Genomic DNA, 22,043 nt, shown 5'->3' with positions numbered 1-22,043 from the left:
AGATGAGGCCATGGATATCAAAGGGAGTCTTGGAAAGAATCTTTGAGTCCTTCATGATTAAGCTGTAGATTTCTTAAAGGGGGAATAATCATGGAGAGTGTTCCAAAGTACCTGGGCTCCTTGGAGATATTCTAGATGAGAACAAGTATCAAAGTCCTCTGTTTCCATTATTTGGCTGAAGTAAAGAAGGAAAGGAAGAGGCCCAGAAAGACCTTGCCTCTACCCTCCTGGCCACCCCACTGCCCATCCTCCCTTAAGCTGCCCCCAACATCAACTTGAGCACACAAGCACACAAATCCTTCTTTGGCACAGACAGACAGACGGATGCTTGAAGACCTGTCCCCAGCTGCCTTTCCAATAGGTGATGCTATCTTGGATGGCATTTAAAAAGATAACAAAAGTTTTCCTGGGTAGGTCCAAAGGCATCAATCAGTCTGATCTTAGCTGGGTCTTTGAAGGAAGGACTTTGGGATAGGGGCAAGACAAGAAGGAAAGGAAAAAGTTTGTTGAGCCAGTAAGGGGAAAAGAGCTGGGGGAGAGGAGAGAAAGGGAGCGATCCAAACACATGGCAAACTAAAAGCCTGCTAAAGTCTAAAACTACTATCTTAGCTACACAAAACTATAAGGGAGGAAAGAAACTCCACATGGAACAGGCTAGTCTAGGAGGGCACTCTAAGCTACTTAAAATATTAATTAAAATAGACATACTTGCATTTAAATATGGTAATAGGGCTGTTGGGGGAAAAAAATCCAGGTGAATTAGTGTCAATGGGTACCTCTCGACTGTCTGATCTTATCCTATCTATCATGATGATAAGAACAATAAGAATCTTGGACACTTCTATGGCAAATTCACAATTTACAAAGTGGTTTATAGAAATTCACAACTCTGTGAAGTAAGCTACCACAGGTATTATTATGCTCATTTCACAGATGATGAAAATAAAGTGCAGAAGTGGTTAAGAGACTACTAAACTTACAGTAACCTAGAGTCAAAAGGTAGAATTCAAATTCAGACCTTAATGACTACAATTATTTCCTCTACTAGGGCACCTCCACATACAGAAGAAAGTCATATCCAAAAGGTCAATCAAATATGTTAGGTGGTGAACAAGAGGATAAATCTATGGAAAGGGTTCTTTTAGCAAACCTCCCTTTTCATTCTTACCCCAATTTCAAGTTCTTCAAGTCAGAAACAGAATCCCAATAACCCATCTCTCTTCCACAGAGGCACTGGTTTTCTCTACTTCACTGTCTCTTTGTTTACTTCCAACAAAATATGAGATGATTCCTCAGTGAAAAGAGGCATGAAACTGGGTTTGGTCATTGGAGTGACGGCCAAGAGAAAGATACCGGAACAAAGGATCTATTTTCTGAGATTGAGTGCAGTTGGGCAAAGGTCAGAGAAGGGAGGGAAAACCTCCCAGCTAACAAGAGGAAAGAAATCCATTATCCCTAATCTTAGATAAAAGTACCTGCAGGTGACCAAGCTCTGAACAATTGCTGGGGATTGGAATTTAATCTGATTCATCCGAGCAGAGCATAGATAACCCAGGCCAGTGTTAAAGGCTAGAGGGGGACGAAATGGGAAAGAAGAGAAAGAAGACCAGAGAGAAAAGTAACCAATCAGAATCAGACTTAAAGAACAAGTCTAACTTTCCAGCTAAAAAATGGATTCCAATTGAGTCTCTAGATTAGAAATAGGTGGAAAGAGAAGTCTGGGGGAGGAAGGAGAAAGTCAATGTGCTTTCAGCTGAACCGAGTTGGTGCCTCAATTATACAAATAATCCAACAAGAAAGATTCCCTTGGGGCAGCTAGATGGTGCAGTGGATAGAGCACCAGCCCTGAAGTCATGAGGACCTGAGTTCAAATTTGACCTCAGACACTTAATACTTCCTGGCTGTGTGACTCTAGGCAAGTCACTTAACCCCAATTGCCTCAGGGAAAAAAAAAAAGGTTCCCTTTTCTTCATGTCTGTCTTGATTGAGGAGGAAAGTATAGAGGAAGGACCAAGGACAGCTCTTGTATAGCAGGTTAACAGCACAAGACGAACAAGACAAATTATGGACTTAGATGGTCTATGTTTCTCCCCAAGTTTCGAAGCCTGGCCTACCCTATCATAATTTAGTAAACCTTACCATATATAACTCAAGACTACAGTGGCTCACAGATACACAAGGGCATCATGATCTCAGTGTCATTCAGCTTCCAGGATAGTCTCACATGTTGGGTATTTTGAGAGAGAGGAAGGGAGGGGAGAAGGAAAGGAAAAGGAAGGAAGTCTCACACCCTTTACTGCTCAGGCTGATCTAAGCCCCCATGCTCAGAATGTCCATTATGCTCAAGTCTCAAGACAAATTCTTTGTGTTTTGAAATGGGTTGAAGAAAAAGAAAGAGAGAGAGGGAGATATACACACATATATGTATGTATATATAGACAGAGAGAAGGGAAGGGAAGAAAGATTAAAAAAAGAGAAAGAGGTAGAAATAAATATAGCTCGATTGGGGGGGGGGGGAGAAAGAATATGTGTGAATATTATTTGTGCCCTTATTTGGGGGTTTTCTTGGTAAAGATACTGGCAGAGATATTCTAAGTCATTTTACAGATGAGGAAACTGAGGCAAATGGGGTCAATTGATTTGCCTGGGGTCACAGCTAATAAGGGCAGATTTGAACTCAGAAAGATGATCTTTCTGACTCCAGGTCCAGCACTCTATATATCCATTTGCTGCCTTTAGAAAAATGGTGCGGTTTGCTTTTTAAAGAGTAAGGCAACATCCAAAAAGGCAAAGTTAAATCCTAGATGCCAAGAGGGAGTAAGAGAGACAGACGGGTGGGAGGGAGTGGAGTTCAGTGCTGGATGTGCAGAAGGTGTATGTATTTGTGTGAATTACTTTCCAGTTCTGAAAAGTGTTAGGAAGAAAGTGGGAAGCCCTCTTGGAGGGGGCTGAGGAACAAGCTGTGTGAAGAAGCCAACTCTGCCTCATTCCCCTCCTCCCCAGACACTTTGTGACTTTTTGTTCTCCACCAGTGAACAATTCTCCAGGTCAGCTATTTGCTCTCTTTTCAGAGGCTGTCAGGTAAAGCCTAAACCCAGCTCCCTTATCTCTTCATCCTCAGCCCACTAAGTCCCACCAAGTGAATAGAGAACATGACAAAGCAGGGGGAGAAGGGCAGTGGTGATGGTGGGAAATAAAACCCAGCCTTCTCTGTCTCTTTTCAAATAATGTTAGCACTGCTTTGATCAGGCTCTGCTGGCTTTCAGAGGCTCATAGCTGTCATTTCCCACAGATTTCCTCTTGCATTATTTCTTTCATTAAGTGATATTATCCTTTTAGTAGCAATACTGGGCTTTGCTGGGAAGCAAAAGCTTCTCTGGCAGAAAAGCTCTGTGTGGAAACACTCCAGTTTCAGGCAACTTCTTTCAGGAAAAAGGCCTTTGTCATTGAGGGTGTTCTTCTCCTTGAAGAGAGCTGGGGGCCCAGAACCAGAGATGAGACTCAAAAGCACCAGATCCTCAAAAACTCAAGTGTGGTGTCCAGTTCTTAAACATTTAGGATCAGACATCTTAAAGCAAGAGCTGGAAAGAGCCTCATCAAATCTATCCTCCCTTTTACGAGAATATTGGATCCAAAGTTCTTATGATTAGATTAACCATCAAAAGGGGGCTAGCTGGGAAGGGCATGGGTATGTGACTATGTGGCATAGAGGGGTGGGGAGTGATGAGTCTAAAGGGGACACTTGTTCCAGGAATAGGGCTGCTTATGATAAACCTTGAGTTTGAAGGACTGTTGATGAATCACATCACTTACCTCCTCCCTTGATATTTTAAGGCAGCTAGTAGGGCAGTGGTTAGAGCACTGGACTTGGAATTAAATTAGAAAGACCTGAATTCAAATCCTGTCCCAGACACTTAATACCTTTTTCCAATCTTAGTTTCCTTATCTGTAAAATTGGGATAATTATAACATCTATCTCACAAGAGTTGTTTAAATGTTATAATATCGTTAAAATCCAAAATGAGCCCTGTATACTCAGCCAATAGAAAAATTTGTTTTGTTTGTATGCATGTTTATTGTGAAAAATCTTTTTTGTTTAATTGGGAGGGGCACTAAAGGGGAAAGAGATAATATTTGCATATAAAAATCAATCAATCAACATAATTTTTAAAGAAAGAACGGGGCTGTTCAACTCTTCTGGAGGCAAAAATCCAAACCCACGGACTCCCTAGTTGGACATTGGCCAGGAAGCAGCAGTCTTGTAAGCCCCAAGCCTGGTCTCCAACCAGCTCAGTTTCAAAGTTCTTGGGCAGGACAGAAGACCACTGCAACACTCACAACCAAATGGTCAAACAAGATGCCCAGTTGAAGAGCCAATCTTTGGGTTTTCAGCAAAGTCCAAACAATCCAAAATGGAGGGCAGTATTGCCCTTCTGGGAGATTTTGAGGAGGGAATGAGAGGTACAAAAGCAGCGGTTCTTAGATAGGGGCTCCAAACAGCAGGACTGTGGATAAATTTCAAGGATTCTGTGAATTCTTTTATAATACTATGTATTAAAAAAAAAAAAAAACAAGCAAACAAAAAAACCAGTATTCTAAGAAGGGATTCTAGGCCTGATCAGACTGACCAGTGTGCTGGGTACTGGGTCCTCAGCCCTTTTTAAGGAGAACACTCCTATTGACTGATGCCCGTCTCTCTGAAATAAGAAATTGTCTGAACCCAGATTGTGTTTACCCCAGGTTTTTCTGTCCTCTATTTTCCCAGCAAAAAGGTCTATGACACAAATTAGGTTGAGTGTCCCTCTCCAAGAGCAAGTTTCTAGGAAACATCTTCATTTCCAAGAGCTCTGATACAATCCCCAAAAAGCTCTTTTCATGGTTTTCTTTTTTCTGTCAGTTCTAGGAAAGGGAATAGGGAGAGAGAATAAGCATTTATTAAACACCTATCACATACTGTGCTAAGTCCTTTATGAATATCTCATTTGATCCTCACAACCATCTTGGGAAATAGATCCTATTCTTATTCCCATTTTACAACTGAGGGAACAAAGGCAAGCAGAAATCAAGTGAGTAATGTCTGAGGTAGAATCTGAAATCAGATTCCAGAGCCAGCTGCTTCTAGTGGAAAGAGCACTGGCTCTGGATATCGAGAACACTAACTAGCTGTGTGACCTTGGATAAAACACAACCTCCTGTGTTCTGGTTTCCTCATCTATAAATAATGAAGGATTTGACTACCAGGTCTCTATATCTATTATCCCATAATTCTCCCTGGTTATGACAAGAAGGGAGATATTGTAGGGCCTTGGAAAAAGTAGTGGCTGTGCACCCACAGAACCAGAGTCAAATCCTGACTGTCATTTCTTCCCCATGTCACCTTAGAAAAGTCACTTGAAGCTAAAAACACCCAATTTCTTCCTCTGTAAAATAAGGAGGGTGTAAAGATAGATTCAATGGCCTGTGAGATCCCTCCTTGCTCCAGATCTAGGATTACAAAACCACTCTTGCAAGGGGAGATTTCTTTGGCCTTCAAGCCCAATGGAAAATATAGAAAATATGGTAGCTTCCATTGGAAAATGAAAATGAATTCTGTGTGGAGGATGGCTAGAACGGGAAGAGAGCCCAGGGAAAGCTCCTATCCTTCATAGCTCAGCCAGCAATATTTAGGTCTCCCTTCCAATGCTATTAAGGACAACATTTCTCTTTTGGAATGTCCAGAGTTCACTCTATGCTATATATTTTATTTTATTATATATATATATATATATATATATATATATATATATATATATATATATATATATATATATATATATAAGTTCTTTGAGTGAAGGGATTGTTCTTATTTGTCTCCATATCCCAGAGTTTAGCACAGTATCTACCCACACCATAGTAGGTGATGGATAAATGACTGATGACTTGACTAGACATCTAGGATAGAACACCAGTCTTGAAGTCAGGAGGACTCATCTTCATGAGTTCAAATCTGGTCCCAGACACATATTAGCTATGTGGCCCACGGCAAATCACTTCACCTTATTTGCCTCAGTTTTCTCATTTGTAAAATGAGATGGAGAAGGAAATGGCAAACCCACTCCAGTATCTCTGCCAAGAAAACCCCAAATGGGGTCATGAAGAGGCAGACACAACTGAACATCACCAATCTTTCCTGAAAGTGGGATACAAATCTCCAAGTCAGCTCTGGGGCAGTAAAACCATGGCTGATTTCCATTCACTTTTCATTCAAGGCGAGAAAATATTAATGGGTTTTAGAGCTAGTTGTCTGAGAGATTCACTGCTCTGGTAATTATTTCTGGGAACATTGTAGGTGCTACTATCTCTGAGTCCTATATTGGGTCTCCTCATATATGATCCTCTTCAGATTAACAGATTGATTTCATCAAAGCAGTGAGACCACTGGAAGCAAGCTATCTTTCCACATGCTCAGGAAAGCTCCATGATTGTACCTTCCCACAAAACTTTGGATTCAAGGATATAGTATAATTCTCAGCTCTCTTTAAGCCCCTAGAAAACCTGAGCTCAATGTCATCCAGTGGAATTGATAATCTCTGTTTATTTGTTTCATAAACCACATACTATCCACTAACACGGTTCTTTACAGATCCTCCAGGAGGGCTTGAGGCCTGCTCAGGCCCAAAGTAAATTTACAAGGACCTGAATTGTCTCCTGCAGTCTGAAGGTAATCCTGTTTTCTCCTTCGTAAGCTCGTTTTTGTTTTGGCCTCTTCTGCTTCCCCAAACAATTATTCTTGTCAAATTTCCCAGCTGTTCCAACTGTGGCCTACTCAAAGTGGAAGGGGTTGGAGGGGTGAGCTTCTAACAGCTGCTTCTCTGCTCAGCAAAGAGCAGGGAAGAACCAGCTGGAAGAGAAAGGAAATGTTTCCAGAAGTTCTCTGACTGCCAAGAGTGATGGTGTGTCCAAGAACACCTTGCCTTGCATCTCCTATTCTCTGTCCGTCCCACCCCATCTTCTGTCTTCACATCTTTTACAGAATGTCCCCCTATCCTTGGGATGATTCATTCCTCACTTTTGCTTTTGAGAATTCCTAACTTTTGTCCAGATGCATTTCCATGGATCTTATTAGGAAAGACCTTTCTAGACTCCAATGGTCAGTGAGCTCCGTTCTTCCCTTAAATTACTTTATATTTAATAATAATGACAATAGCTGGCATCTATATAGAGTTTTTAGTTTTGCAAAGCATGTTACATGTTAACTTATTTAACACATACACACATAATACATACATATATATATATATATATATATACACACACATACATGTTTCTTTCCTTCCTATTAGAGTAGAAGCTCTCTGAGAGTAGATATTATAGTCTGAAACATAGCCAAAGATAAAAGATAGGAAATGGACCTCTGATTTCATTGATTTAGAGGGCTCCAAGTTGAGAAAATTCCCTCTATCAAGACAGGTTATCAATATCTCTGCAACTTATCATTACAGACAGTTGCCTAGAATACCAAACCATTAAATTACTTCCTCAGTACATATCAGAAGCGAGACTTGAACTCAGGTTTTCTTGGCTCTGAGGGTAGCTCTTTATTCATCATTGCATACAATGCACCTCAGAGAATGGGAGGTCCGCAATAAATGTTTGCTGAAATGAATAGACTAGATGGAGCATATATCTAAGGTTGAAGTAAAAAATGGGAGACATTTACTCTTTTTTTTGGGGGGGTAGTGAAAGGAAGAATAGGAGACTCAAAGATTTAGAACTAGAAGAAACTTGAAAAGAAAGAAGGTTTACTTGGAAGAGTCTCACCCAACAATTATCCAGGAGAGGACAGCTTTTCTATCTTTTGGGCACAGCCCAGAATAGACTAAAAAGCAAGAGAAGGTTGTCAGGGAGATCCTCCTGGGCATGAGCTTCCTGCCTCCTGGCTCATCTTACTAGCAAATGACCCTGGCCAAAGAGTGGGAGAAGTTCTGGGCTCACTGAGGTCCCTATCTTTAGTTCCAGGAGAAGGAGGAAGTGACAGAAGCAAATACTGTTTGCCTTTTGGCTTGAAAAGCTTCCAGCCGTCCCTTGCTTTATAGGGACCCTGGCATTCTCACAAGCCTGGTGTCACTTCTCACCTTCAGTCAACAGATGCACACTCTTGAGCGATTTATTTATTTATTTTTAAAAGGTCTAGACGTGTCATTTGCTTTTGCTGATGGAAATTAAAAGTGAAGGGCTTGAAGAAGGGTAATTAAGTTCATGCTGGCAGACTTATTATGGATTTTGTAAATCTGTATGAGCCAGGAAGCCCCTGCTGCAATTTTAAATAGAGTAGGGTGATGGTCAGTGCTGTGGAGAGAAGGGCATTAAATCAGAATTAAATCCCTTAGCAAATGGTAAGACAAAAAGAAAAAGCTACAACGAGGTCTCTCTCATTAGACATTGTTATATGGTGCTCGGCAATTATATTTTTTGGGGGGAGGGGTAAAAGATCAGTAGGTAACTTCCAGGATAGAAATTCCCTCCACCAACACATAGAAGGCATCTCATCTAAAGTTATAATCTTAGACAGCTACTGAGGCATTGAGACATTGTGATTTTCCTAGCTAATATGTGTAAGAATTGGTCTCTAAACTTGGGTCTTTCTAACTCTGAGGTTAGCTCTTAGTATATTACATTAGATCTGTTGTCTCTTACAATAACAACAATAATAAGCATATATGTATATATAAATGTATACATGTATATACATATACATATGTATAAATACACATATTTTATAGTTTATAGAATGCTTTCCTCACAACCCTCAAAAATAGTCTAAATATTAATATTCCTATTTTGCAGATAAGAATCAGCCAAAAAATCCATTAGGTCCTACCTGCTTATATTTTTAGATAAGGAAAATTGAGGCTAAGGGATTTATGTAAAATCGCAGGTAATGTGTGACAGAGGAAAGATTTAAGCCCAGGATCTTTGACATCAAAGTCAGCCATTGTTTCAATGGCGCCATGATGAGACAAAGAGAGAAGAGCCAGGTCTTCTGAATTCAAGCCCAAGGTTCTCCCTGAGCCTTCATTTCCCTGTTTTTCAAGTAAGGGAGTTGGACTACATGAATGCTCCAATTCCTTCTATAGTCTGTCCAGTCACGATGTATTTGGGCAGCAGTGCTAGGATGGGAATTCAGATTATTTGACTCTCCAGATTCTTTCAGCTATACTGCTCTGTTGCTTCATCACATCCTTTTCATAGGTATGGAACATTTTTGGCCAGCACATAATAGCTACTTTAAGAATGTAATTTTTTAAAGGAAGTAATTGAGGTTAAATGACTTACTTGGGGTCACACAGCTAGTAAGTATCTGAGGAAGGATTTGAACTCAAGTCCTCCTGATGACTCCAGGGCCACTGTTCTATCAACTGTGACACCTAACTACCCCTTTTAACTAATTAATTAGTTTATTAATTCACTTATTTATTATTACTTTTTTTGGGGGGGGAGGAAATCTCAACTCATGTAATCCTCATAAGAATCCTTTTGTTGTTGTTGAGTCATTTCAGAAGTGACTCCATATGTGAAGCCATTTGGGGTTTTCTTGGCAGAGGTACTGGAGTGATTTGTCACTTTTTCTAGGCTTATTTTGCAGATGAGGAAATTGAGGCAAACAGGGTTAAATGATGCCCAGGGTCACACAGCTAGTTATCTGAGGTCAGATTTGAACTCATGAAGAAAAATCTTCCTGATTCCAATCTCAGGGCTCTATCTACTGAATCATCTAGCGGCCATCATGAGAACCCTATGAGGCATTATTTGTGAGATGGATATTATTATCTCTACTGGCCAGATGAGGAAACTGAGGCCCCTGAATGCTTCAGTCATACAGAGCTGAGACTCTGAGAAGCTGATCTCTAACCTATCATCTCATGCTCCTCTTCCTACCTTCTATTACTATATCCACTATTCACGTCTTCCTTTATCTTCCTGGTAAACTCTCCAGGGGAAAGTAAATTGACCCAAAAAGTTAAGCCCATAAAATTCCTTTTCATTTGGAAAGAGTCAACTCTCTAAGGGAAAAGAGTAGGGGCAAAGAAAATCCTCAACAATAGATAATCCTTAAATTATTTCCATTTGGCTTTAGAAGGCAATAAAAGATTCTTTTCCTTTGTAAGCAGCAAGTTTGCCACTCTCCTGACAAACCTAGGTTCACATCTTGTTTTTAAAAATATTTTCAATAGCTGTATTTCAACATAATTTATTTTCTTTATAATTCTGTATATTTTATTTTATGCATTTAAAAACATTTTTTTGAGAAGGAATCCATAAACTTCATTAGATTGCCCAAGAGATTCATGATACAAAAGAAGTTAACAACCCCTGTGATTAAAAAAAAAAATAGTCAAATGAATGTGGAATCACTGAATTACAAATTGTTGGATTACAGGAGGAAGCAGTTTTGCTTTTAAAAAAAATCTGGCCAGGTATAATTCCAAAAGAGAAAATGCACAAGATGACTGAAGTTTTGCATGCATTGATCCATTCATTATCAGGAGCTGCTGATAATTTTACAAGGATTTATTAAGCATCTACTAAGTACAAGCCATTTTGTTAGGATAAAAAATTGCGTTCAGGATAAAAAATTTTTCTTAAGGAGATTGCTATAGTTTTATTAGAGAGGTATGACAAGTTGTTGTTGTTTTTTAATTTTGGAGGGTTGCTATTCAATGTATCTTTATACAGCAATATATGCTGTTCAAAGAATCATATGTTCATAGATAAATTGCTAGATTTCTCACAATGACCTAGAGATCATTGAATCTAACTTTAAAGATGAAGAAACTCAGTATAAGAGAAATTAAGTGACCTGTTCAAGGCAGACTCAAGTAGAAGTAAAGAGCTGAAGTTTTTAACCCCTGTCCTCTGAATTCAAATCCCCCCCCCCTTTTCATTATACTATGCAGAGTTACACCATATCCAGGTATGTACAGATGTGTGCTTGTGCATATACATACAATCTGGAACCCAAAATGTGAAATCTTCAGATTTAAGAGAAAGCCTCCTTCCCTATGCAAGGATTAGACCACCATTCAAAAGCTAGTGGCATTCGAGCCCCACTGCAACCCAAAAGAGAGAACCAAGTCATCACCAGAGCCTGACACACAGCCTGAATAATTAATACTGGCTGATTGACTGATAGAAGATTTCAGGCTTAGGAATCACAACTGCCCAGAAAGCCCCTGAAGGCCTTGGTTTTTTTCATGAGATGAATGGTGAAGGCAGTTCTGGGACCAAAAGACTACAATAGCACTGAATGCCCGTTTTTGTACAGATTTTTTTTATGTTTTTGAATAAAGTTTTATTTTATTTAAAAAATATAAAAGCCATTCTTATTTAGAAGACTGCACAAAAATAGGCTGCTTCAGAATTTAGCCCTTGAAACATAGTTTGCTCAATCTCTAAAGAAGCAAGAAAACTAGAAGTTAAATGCTCACAGGGTAGATTATCTTTAGGGTTCTTCTGGTTCCCACATTCTATGATTCTAGAGTTAAAGAGAACTGGGATGATCTGGATTCTTGGTTAAGTGCTTGACACAAAGTAAGTGCTTAATAAATGCTTTTTTGAATAATAGACTTCATTTGAAGAAGGCAGAGGTAGAAAAATCTTTGCCTGATTTTGCAATAATTGCTGTTGTGCTTGCTCTCTCTCTCTCGCTCTCTCTCTCTCTCTCTCTCTCTCTCTCTCTCTCTCTCTCTCTCTCTCTCTCTCTCTCACACACACACACACACACACACACACACACACACACACTTTTTAGGAAGCAGCTAGTGTGTAGAGAGCCAGAATGGAATCAGGAAGACCTATCTTCCTGAATTCAAAATTGACCTCAGATGCTCATTAACTGTGTGACTTTGGCCAAATTGCTTAACCCTGTTTATCTCAGTTTCCTCCTCTGTAAAATGAAGTGGAGGAAGAAATGGCAAACCATTGCAGTACTTCTGCCAAGAAAACCCCAAATGGGATTGCAAAGAATCAGACATGACTGAAAATTAACAAACAACAACATATATATATGCATATATATGGTTTATAAATAACTTTATATGCAATATATAATTTGAACTCTATAATTGCTCTTTGAGGGAGGGGCTATTGAAATTCCCACTTGACAAATAGGAAAGTGAAGGTGAGCCCATGGTCACCTTATATTACTTGCCCATGGTCACCTTATATTACTTGCCCATGGTCATCATAGCTAGTAACTGAGTCAAGATCTAGACCAGGTCTTCCAAATAATATGTCCAGCATTTGGAGCTGACTGTCTGGCACTGAGAATTCTACTGTTTTCCTCACATTGAGAACTGGGACTATCTTCAACAATGAGATGAACCAAATCAGTTCCAATAGAACAGTAATGAATTGAACCAGCTACACCCAGGGAAAGAACTCTGGGAGATGACTATGAACTACTACATAGAATTCCCAATCCCTCTATTTTTGTCCCCCTGCATTTTTGATTTCCTTCACAGGCTAATAGTACACTATTTCAAAGTCCAATTCTTTTTATACAGAAAAATAACTGTTTGGACATGTATACATATATTATATTTAATTTATATTTGAACATATTTAACATGCATTGTTCAACCTGCCAGCTGGGGGAGGGGGTGGGTGGAAGGAGGGGAAAAGTTGGAACAAAAGGTTTTGCAATTGTCAATGCTGAAAAATTACCCATGCATATCTTGTAAATAAAAAGCTATAATAAAATTTAAAAAAAAGAGAATTGGGACTAAAGAAATTTGGAGTTAAGTTGAAGCAATAGGACAAATTGAGGCTTAGAAATGTTATTATTAATGTTTATTATCCCATAGAATGAAGTATAGAAACCAGAAGATTTAGAGTAGAAAGCACGTTAAAAATTCATCTAGTCTGATCCATTAATTAGAGAGAACTGGGAATAAGAGATGGCCTCACATGTCTTTCCCAAGGTCACTAAGACAGTGAAGTGATTTTTCCAAGGTCTCACAGATGGTAAATGAAAGAGGCAGGACTCAAGGCGAAGTGTTCCACCATGCTGCCTCTTCCAGGACTGAGTTTTCCCAGCATCACATAGATACTGAGTAGCAGAGTTAGAATTAGAACCCAGGTTCTCTGAGACTTTGAATCTAGGGGTCTTTCTCTTCCATCATACTGTGAGGAGGTTTATGTACTTTTCTTTCATATCCAAGAGATATACCCACAATGAGACAGATCCATTAGAGTTCATCTGAATTCCCAGATGAGGCTCTTTACTTATCATCAATGAGGCACAGCATTGAGCTGCTTTTCCATTAGTGGGGATAGGGCTTACTGAATCACTCCTCAAGGTCTTACATATGGAACACATGGACAAATGGAAAGATATGGAAGGGAATGGAAAGGTGGGTGCACCCAGCATCAAAGAATGTTCATTAGGGTGGAGGATAGATTTGTGTAGGAATACCCAGCTGGAAAACCCAAGATCACATTTCATACCAAACAATGCTGGGAAAAATAGCTCTAGATTCTATATTTGGCCCTACTGCTTGCCCCCAAAGTGGTAATGTCTTTCGGGAAGATAATGAGGTCAAGAGGCTCTAAGCTAAACTCCTTAGAGTGACTCAGACTCATACTCTACAACTGACAAGAGTACTACAACCTGGGAATGAAAACCAGCTCCCACTTCTCTCTTATCCTGACTTTGGGGAAGAGAAAGGGGATGTTGCAGCAAGTCTGGAAGATGACAATGGAAAGCCTAAAGCTTGGATGAAGAAGAGCAAAAGGAGGAGGAGGAAAAAGTTTTGGGAAGCATAGGGAGAAAGGGAAGCAAAAGGATATCCTAGTAGAAGATAGAGTCAAGAGGCAATGAAAGGAAGAAAAAAGATCAAAGAGTAGTTTAGATTACGGAAGGATCCTTAGGTACCACTAAATTCAATCCACTTATTTTATAGAGGAAAACAAGATTGAGGTAAAGTTAAATAAGTTGCTCAAGGTTTTGTAGCTGGTAAGAGAGAGGCAGAATTGGCACCTAGGACTCCAGCTTTCAAATCTAGTCCTCTAAGAAACGGATGCCTGTTCTTGGTTTTCTCCCATCATGCTGGGGAACCTCATAATGCTTTGTTATTTCATCCAGTCCCACTTATCTCCATAGTTTTAGAAAACTACTACAACTCTGGGGTTCAACATGCAGAAACCAGATCATTCCCAGCACTAAACCAGACCTTTAGGAACCAAAAAAGGGGACCCTGCACATAACCTTTGGGTACTGTGATGGTAGCTGTTAACTAAGGGAGAGAGTGTCTGGAGAGGGGGAGAAACTACTATAACTAAGTGGTAAGACACAGATGCTTTGTGGTCTAGATACACAATGGCAGGATGCATTTCTAGCAGTCCTGTGCCCCTCAAACCAAAAGAACATATAAAGTGGAGTGTGCATAAAAGGGAAATTAGAATGCTTTTATAATTTTAAAAATCCAGCTGTCATTGGTACTGGTTATTTGGTGCTTTCACCTTCCCCAAAGCAAGACTAGGAAACTGCAAAGCTAAGAGAGAACAGCACACAGCATGTCTCTGGTAAACAATTTATTTTTCTACCTCACTTGCTTACAGGAAAAAAAAAATGTCATTAGGGAGTAGCACAGATGAGCTATTTACAAAAATGAGAAAATTCACAATGGCTAAAAACGTTTGCAAAGTCATGCATCCTAGGATAAGTTCACCAAAGAGAAGCAATTCATAGCAAAACAAAACAGAGGAAGGGAATGGAAAGCAGCCATAAGATTAAAAAAATATAATAAGGAAGCCCACTGCCTGAAGGAAAATAAAAGGAAGCCAACCAGTTAGGGCATCAAGCATCTTTAATGAAATGACTAGCAGGACTGCTGTTGCTGAACATCTGAGCCACTGATATCCAAACACACAGATTAACAAATATTAAATATAGTACCTTCCTAATATAAGCATTAGATCACTTTTCACAAACTTAAGTACTTTGAAAAGAGGTCTGAATTGGAGATATTTCTACATTTAAATGAGCCAAGAGGTTGACAAAAAGGGGATAAATACCAAAAGGGGGGAAGGAACCGTAGCTTCCATCAGATTATAGTGATTGATTGAGCTACAGTTAGTATGGCTTTAAGGACAGCTAGGTGGCTGGGAATCAGGAAGACAACTTCCTGAATTCAAATTTGGCCTGTGTGAACCTGGATAAATCACTTAATCCAGTTTGCCTCAGTTCCTCGTCTGTAAAATGAACTGGAGAAGGAAATGGCAAAACACTTCAGCATCTCTGCCAAGGAAACTCCAAATAGGGTTATGAAGAGTTGGACATGACTCAACAACAACAAAATAACATGGCTCTGAGTCATGGACCTAGATTTTAATTCCTGCACTGCTACTATGTAACTTTAAGCAAATCTCTGAACCTCAGTTTCTTTATTTATATAAAATGAGATTAGATCAGTTGATTTCTTACACCTTTCTACCTAGCTTTAAATTCTGTAACTCTCTGGAGAGAACTTTATAGGCTACCTAATCCCAGTTCCCTCATTTTACAGAGGAGAAAACTGAGGCTATGAAAAATGGAGTGCTTCCTAGTCAGAGACATAAGTTGCATCCCCTCATGCCCAGGGAAACTGGTTAACTGTCTTGGATCCAATGGTACCAGAGAGGAAACCACAGTCTCAAAGTAGATGAGGGTAAGGTAGGTAAGGAGAATTTTAGCTTTGCTCATTCCCTATGTGACCCTAATCCTGAGTGTACCTGGGTGCTGCTGTTTTATCTAAGCTTCCCATATTAGGGAGAGATGTGATTATAGTATCAGTCATCAAAGGATCGGACCCAATGGGAGATTGATCAGATAATTACACATTTGCCAGCTCCCTAGATTAATTTTTGTGGAACAGAATTGTGCATCTTGGATAGGATAATTATACCCACTCTCTATAATGCCCAACAATCTCAAAAAGAAGACATCAGTATCCACTGCTAAGTCTGCTACATAGTCATGAGAAGCCCTAGCATTTAGCCAGGATATCAGTGAAATCAATGCAATTCTAATGGGCCAAAAAACAAAAAACGAACCAAAAAAAACCCATGAGAAGCTTCCTCTGTCTGTCATAGGTTACAAGGCAAGCAGCCATTTACAGAGCATGCAAGAAGCAAATGTGATGAGAAGAGGGTAATAAAATAAGGAAAAAAAGAAAAAAAGAGAAAAGAACAAATAAAACATATACACTGAAGGAAGCCATGGAGCCATTTTAAAAATAGGAAATAAAAAAAAAAGTTCATTCAGAGTGCAGCCAGCTAGGACAAAGAGGATTCACTGATTACAAACAGGGTCACCTAGACTTCTCCTTTTCCCTCTCCTTCTCTTCCCCATCATTTACCTCCTTTCTCTCCATTCCTTCCTCCATCCCTCCCCCATCTCTTCCTAGCTCTATCTCGCTCTCCCATTAGCAATAGTAGTAAACCCCAATTTGTCATGCCTCTTTAAGAACTACTTGATGAAAATTATGTCTTGTGATATCGGCAAATAGTCTGTAAAGTGAAATAAGAACAGAAATTAATAGATTAAACTGAAAAGATAAGTGCTAGAGTAGGGGGAGGGAGAAAGAAAAAAGAATAAGGAAAGATTAATGATAATAATAATAATAATAATAATGATCAAGTCAGAGAAACACTGAACTATGAAAATCTAGGGATGGAAGTGCAAATCTTACTTGATGGGATGACAGAACAGGTATCAAAGTGATTAAATCACATCCTTCTTTTCTAGCCTCCAGATTGTACAAATGACATATGGCATCTTTTTGTCAAAGAACTCTGGGTATGTTCACAAGGACTATCATATCTGTCCTTATAGGAGGTGAACTGGGATAAGTATTATATTAAGCTCTGATTTTGACAGGATGAATGAGGAGGCCAGAAAGGTTAGGAACATTCCTAAGATTACACAGCAGAATTTAGGGGTTGAGTTGAGACTAAAATCCAAATCTCTTGGCTTTTCATTTTCAGCGGAAACAAATGATTCTAGTTTGACTACTGGTAGATAGGAAGAAATTCTGGCTTTTTAAATATTCAGGTCATATTTCCTTTTAAAAGGGGGATTTGGCATCTAATGTACATATTCAATGAGTAGTCCAAAAGAAAAGTTGGTTTTTAGCAAAACCCCCTAGGTCTCTGATACCGGACTAAGGTGTGGTTGTTTTTACTTGCTCCTTGATTGTTCCTGGAATAAGGAGATCATAAATGCACTTGAAGAGGTACCTAAGAACCAAGTCCATAGCAGCAGGGATCAACAATAACTCTGGGAGGGAAGATGTGCTGGGGGACACACGGTTGACATTGAAAGGGAAGGGAGAACCAAAAGGAAAGGATCACTGGTACAGCATGATGGAGACACACTGATTACTAGAATTCTGAGAACTGTCATAGAGGAAGAGAGGAAAGATATGGAACTGGAGATGAAAGAAAAGAATCGATTGCCAGACAGAGTGAGAGCGATTGGGGGAATATGGGCTGCATCACCCCTATATCCTCTCTCTCCAAGTTCCATACTCTCTTTCATCTCCAATTCCACTTGGTAGAATCTTTACTGATTCCAAAGGAGGAGACAGATGTTACAGTCAGAGTTCTGTGGTCACATCTCTTCCCACAGCTGACAATTAAGTCCTGAGAAGGATGGTGACAGGGCTTTTTTCCCCTCAGAGAGAATGTCCTTTTGAAATTTCACTGGCTTCAACCAAAGCAGGTCCATGCTCCAAGTTTTTCCCTTTCCAAACCACCAAAAAGAGAGAGAACTGATGCAGCGTTCTCAAATGTTAAAAACAAAAACCAATCTGACTTTCCGAGGAAAGTCATCTGTATTAAACTGGCTGCACCTGTGCTCCCCTTTCGGGGGCTGACTCAGCAACATCTGAGTTCCCAAAGAATTGAGGGCTCGGAGAAGCTAAGCAAGGAGAGAGAATGGGTCTGAGGGTGCAGGTCTGAAATGGCCATCTCTTACTTCATGGTCAGGGAATGGGAACAGTCTTCTCCCATAGAGTTAGTCATTCCTTGTCTTACAGTTGCTGAGCAGTCTCTCTTACTCTATCTGGCCCAGCCCCAACCAGCAGCCATGGGCCTTCAGTTGCTTAAGTGAAGACAGATGGGCTCTCAGAATTGTAACTATTTGCTTATTGATTTTTTTAGGGTGGGGAGGCCTGATTAAGAGAGATGGGGTAAAAGCTGTTTACTGCCAAAGAGCAAGTGAAATGAATTTGACAGGAGGCTCCTGGATAGCAGCTTGCTTAGGACAAATACCTAAGCCATCAATGGCACCTTCTGGACTGTATTAGGGTATGGGCCAGTGCTGATAGTGGCAAATATCCCAGACTTGGTTCATGATCACCCCAACACTTGCCTCTTTCATTATAGTGATTCCAGGGTATATGATGCTATCTTTTGTTCCCATCTTCCTTCTCATTGGTTCTTTCCTCTAAGGGACCATTATCTTTCTTGGGGAGACCCTAGCATAGTTATTTAGGATTCACACTTGGTTCATTTAGAGAAGGTTCTCTAATGTGACTTGTGGTGGGAATGGTAATACATTGATTTTGGTGGGCTTATGAAGGCTGATGTGGGGAGTGGGAGAAAAGAAACAAAGAAGATCTTATCTCTTGACCCCCAAATGGTTCAATTAAAAAAACCGCATGCTGTGGGAAACAGTGCCCCAGTAGAGGAAGGAATAAGTGATGTTGTTATTGTGCCCAAACCCACAAAACATCAGGGTTGGGACAGCTGAACCTTGGAATCATATGCTCATTCCCCCTCAAAAAAAAAAAAAAAAAAAAAAAGGCTTATGGGAATACAGCAGAGAGGGAGGCAAGGAGGAGAAGTGATGTTTCCCCTTAAGCCAATTATAGGCTGATTGAAGGAAGAATGCAAATTATAGTGAAGCTGTGGGCAAGTTCTCAGTGTAATCTAGAGTGACCAATGACCCTCCAAATGGAGAAATGTCTTGGGTGCCAGGGGCAGCCAGAGCAGAATGAAGGGGGGAAGTAAAAGTCTCTCTTCTGTACTCCAACTCCTTTGACCTTGTCCCACCTCCCAAATCTTAAACGGAACAGGTCTAGTCTGCTGGTAGGAGCAAGGTAGACCACTTTTTGAACTTCCCCCGACTTCTAAATTTCCATTCATATGGATGCTTCCTTCCCAAGCTTAGCCAAAAGGTGATACAAAGATAACATCTTTGGGTCATAGTATCAGAAACCTAGAATCTCAAAGAACTTCAGTTGATCTTTCTTAAGAAGAAAGTGAGACTCAGGAAAGATGACTTGTTTAAGGTCACATAAATAATAAAGGTAGGATTTCAATCTAGAACCTATGATTCCAGAACCAATGTTATTTTCACTGCATTATACTGGTTCTCCTATCCTTCTCTCCAGGGTCAAGAGCTTGCCACATATTCATTTTCTTTGCTATATAATTAAGCCAGGGGCCAATACTTGCATCTACCTGATTGTACGTAATTGAAGGCAGATAAAGCTCCCAATAAAGCTGGTTACACCTACTAATTGATCAGGAGTAAAATTCATTCCAGGACCCAGCTTTGGACTGTAACTTCCTGTCTCTGACCAACCTATACAGACACAGATGTCCAAGCTCAGCTTTGAAGACCTTCCTTAAGATTCTTCAGGAAATACCTCTGTTCTAAGCCAATCATTTCCTTTTGTGGAGAGAGACTCTCTCACCAACCTCGCCACATTGCCTCCCAGTTCCAGGCTGCCTTCCCCCTTCCCGGAGTGTTCCCAATTCTAGGCAAGCTTGTCAAATCCCAGCTTCTTGCTGGGATTGGAGAGCAGTCCTTGCTGACTCTGACTGAATGGAAATCATGATTGCAGCAAGTCTGACACCCACATAGTGGGAGAGAGGTAGGAAAACACCCTACAATGGAAAGCAAACAACAACAATAATATAAAAAGAAATCCACCAACACATAGGAAAAGAGCATCTAATTGAGAACTGTTAGGAATGAATCAGTCTAGGAAGGAGGAGGAAGACGCCAACACATTAAACTACAGACACATGGTGGGGAGGAGGAGAGCAGTGATGGTGGGTGGAATAAATCCCAGAGCCCCCAGAGTTAAATCCCTAATGAGCATAACTTACAACACATTTCAGAAAAAATAAGAGTGATCAGAGAGAGACCTCTGTCTTCTAGGATTTCTACTCTTTGATCTTTCCCTTTTTTCTTAAAAACTTCGATTTTCAAATAACCAGCACCAATTAACATACATTAGTTAACCAAATTAATTCATCAGAAAAATTATTCCAAATTTCTTATCTGTGTCTTGATACTGAAAATGAGCATGTCTTGTTTATTTTATTTTTTTAAATGTGGATTTTTTTTTTTTTTTTTTTTTTTTTGCACAAGTCAAATTCTATTCTGGATTCTCCTGTCTCCTTCCAAATCTATTGGGTTTTTAATGCCATGGGTATCACCAAAGTACTCACCTGGAAACTGATAGCTGTAGCTTGGAGCAAATCCGGGATAGCCTCGGCCATATGTCGCCACAAAGTTTGGGTAGCCTTGAACACATATATAAACAGAAGAAAGTCATGTTAATGAAGCTTGGCTTCTTACTGTTTTCAAATTAGATACAGGAAGCAGGTGGAGGGCAATGGTTTTTTTTTCCTTTCTTTTTCTTTTTTTTGCAAGAAGCCCCAGATCTCATCTCTAATAAGGCCCAGGACCTGAGGTATGGGTCATCCTTCTCTGGTGGCTATGGAGAGCAGAGCTGTCCGTTTACACACAATTAACCTGTGTGTGGCCAGCTAAGGCCCCAAAGACCGTGCACTCTTTTTGAGTAAAATGCCGGTGCAGAGTAAATGCCAGGTGCTAACTGGAAACTCCAGAGCCCCTGCTTGGCTCTGACATTTGGGGAGCTTACAATGGATGTACTTTACTTTAGAGTTATTGACAGTGGGAGGTTAAGGTATTAGTACTGCTAACTCCCAAGGGAAGGAGGGACAGCCATGAAGGGAAATCACCTGCACCAGGTAAAAAGCAGCAGATTACTTAAGGGGAACAGTTTGTTGGGGGAGGAAATTCAACTTTGAGGTTGCCTTTGGAAGCACATGATTAGAACACACCCAGAGTGGAGCATGAGAATCCGGGTCCAAATCACAATCTTTAGGGCCCTGGTGGTGTTTTCTCAAGAACAAACTCTGGATACATGACTGACAGGGGCAGTTAGGTGGCTTCTTAAACCTTTTCTATTTGTAAACCCTTTTTGTCCAAGAAATTTTTACCTGACCTTAGATATGTAATATCTAATATGTAATATAAATGGGTATACAGAGCAAACATTTATTGATAATAAATCATAATTCTGTGACTCTTCCCCCCCCCACATTCAGTTACAAGATCCCATTTGAGGTCACAACCCATATTTTAAGAAGCTTTAGTGTATACAAGGTGCTAGATTTGCAGTCAAGAAAACCTGAGTTAAAATTTGGTCTCCAACACTCACTAGCTGAATGATTGTATAAATCTCTTCACCATTCCTAGCCTCAGTTTTCCCATCTGTAAACTTGGGATTGTAATAGGACCTACCTGGAAGAGGTGATGGATGATCAAAAGAGCTAATAAAATATGTAAAGTGCTTTGCAAATTTAAAGAACTATATAGAAGTATTAGCTATTATTATTTCCCAGAACAGAGAATGTTCACTATTTTGTCATTTTCAGAGAATGACCTGGTGTTTTCATGGGGCATTTTGCTCAAGAGGCATGGAACCTTTGTTCTCGGGCTGTCTGTTTTCTCAATACAGGCAGGTTATTGGTCAAGGGACAGAGGGACAGTTTGCTGAAAGGATTTGGTGGAAAAGTGATAAACCACTGCTTGGAAAGCTGAGTCCTGCTCCATTCCAAACTGGTTCTCTTCTCTATCTCTTAGCAGAAATCTCTCTTTTCTCCTTCTTCAGCATTGTATTTTTTTTTTTGGGGGGGGGGGCTGAGGCAATTGGGGTTAAGTGATTTGTCCAGGGTCACACAGCCAGGACGTGTTA

At 40.0% G+C, this 22,043-nt stretch overlaps 1 protein-coding gene across 10 annotated transcripts in view; it reads right to left on the bottom strand.

Annotated features, from left to right (window-relative positions):
• Positions 1-22,043, bottom strand: part of MSI2 (musashi RNA binding protein 2) — a 521,162-nt gene that overhangs the window by 47,991 nt on the left and 451,128 nt on the right. For 6 of the 10 annotated variants that reach the window (XM_031966452.1, XM_031966449.1, XM_031966447.1 and 3 more), the window contains exons 10-11: positions 20,488-20,562; positions 709-732 (exon numbers count right to left, since the gene is read on the bottom strand). In XM_031966452.1, coding sequence (XP_031822312.1) covers positions 709-732; positions 20,488-20,562 — 99 coding nt within the window. The remainder of the gene's footprint in view (positions 1-708; positions 733-20,487; positions 20,563-22,043) is intronic. The other 4 variants (XM_023502150.2, XM_031966453.1, XM_023502155.2 and 1 more) reach the window with 1 other exon arrangement.

This window comes from Sarcophilus harrisii, chromosome 4 (genome assembly GCF_902635505.1).
Source record: "Sarcophilus harrisii chromosome 4, mSarHar1.11, whole genome shotgun sequence".
NCBI classification, from domain to species: Eukaryota; Metazoa; Chordata; class Mammalia; order Dasyuromorphia; family Dasyuridae; genus Sarcophilus; species Sarcophilus harrisii.
The sequence above is the reverse complement of the archived record's forward strand: the minus strand, read 5'-3'. Positions and strand labels throughout refer to the sequence as shown.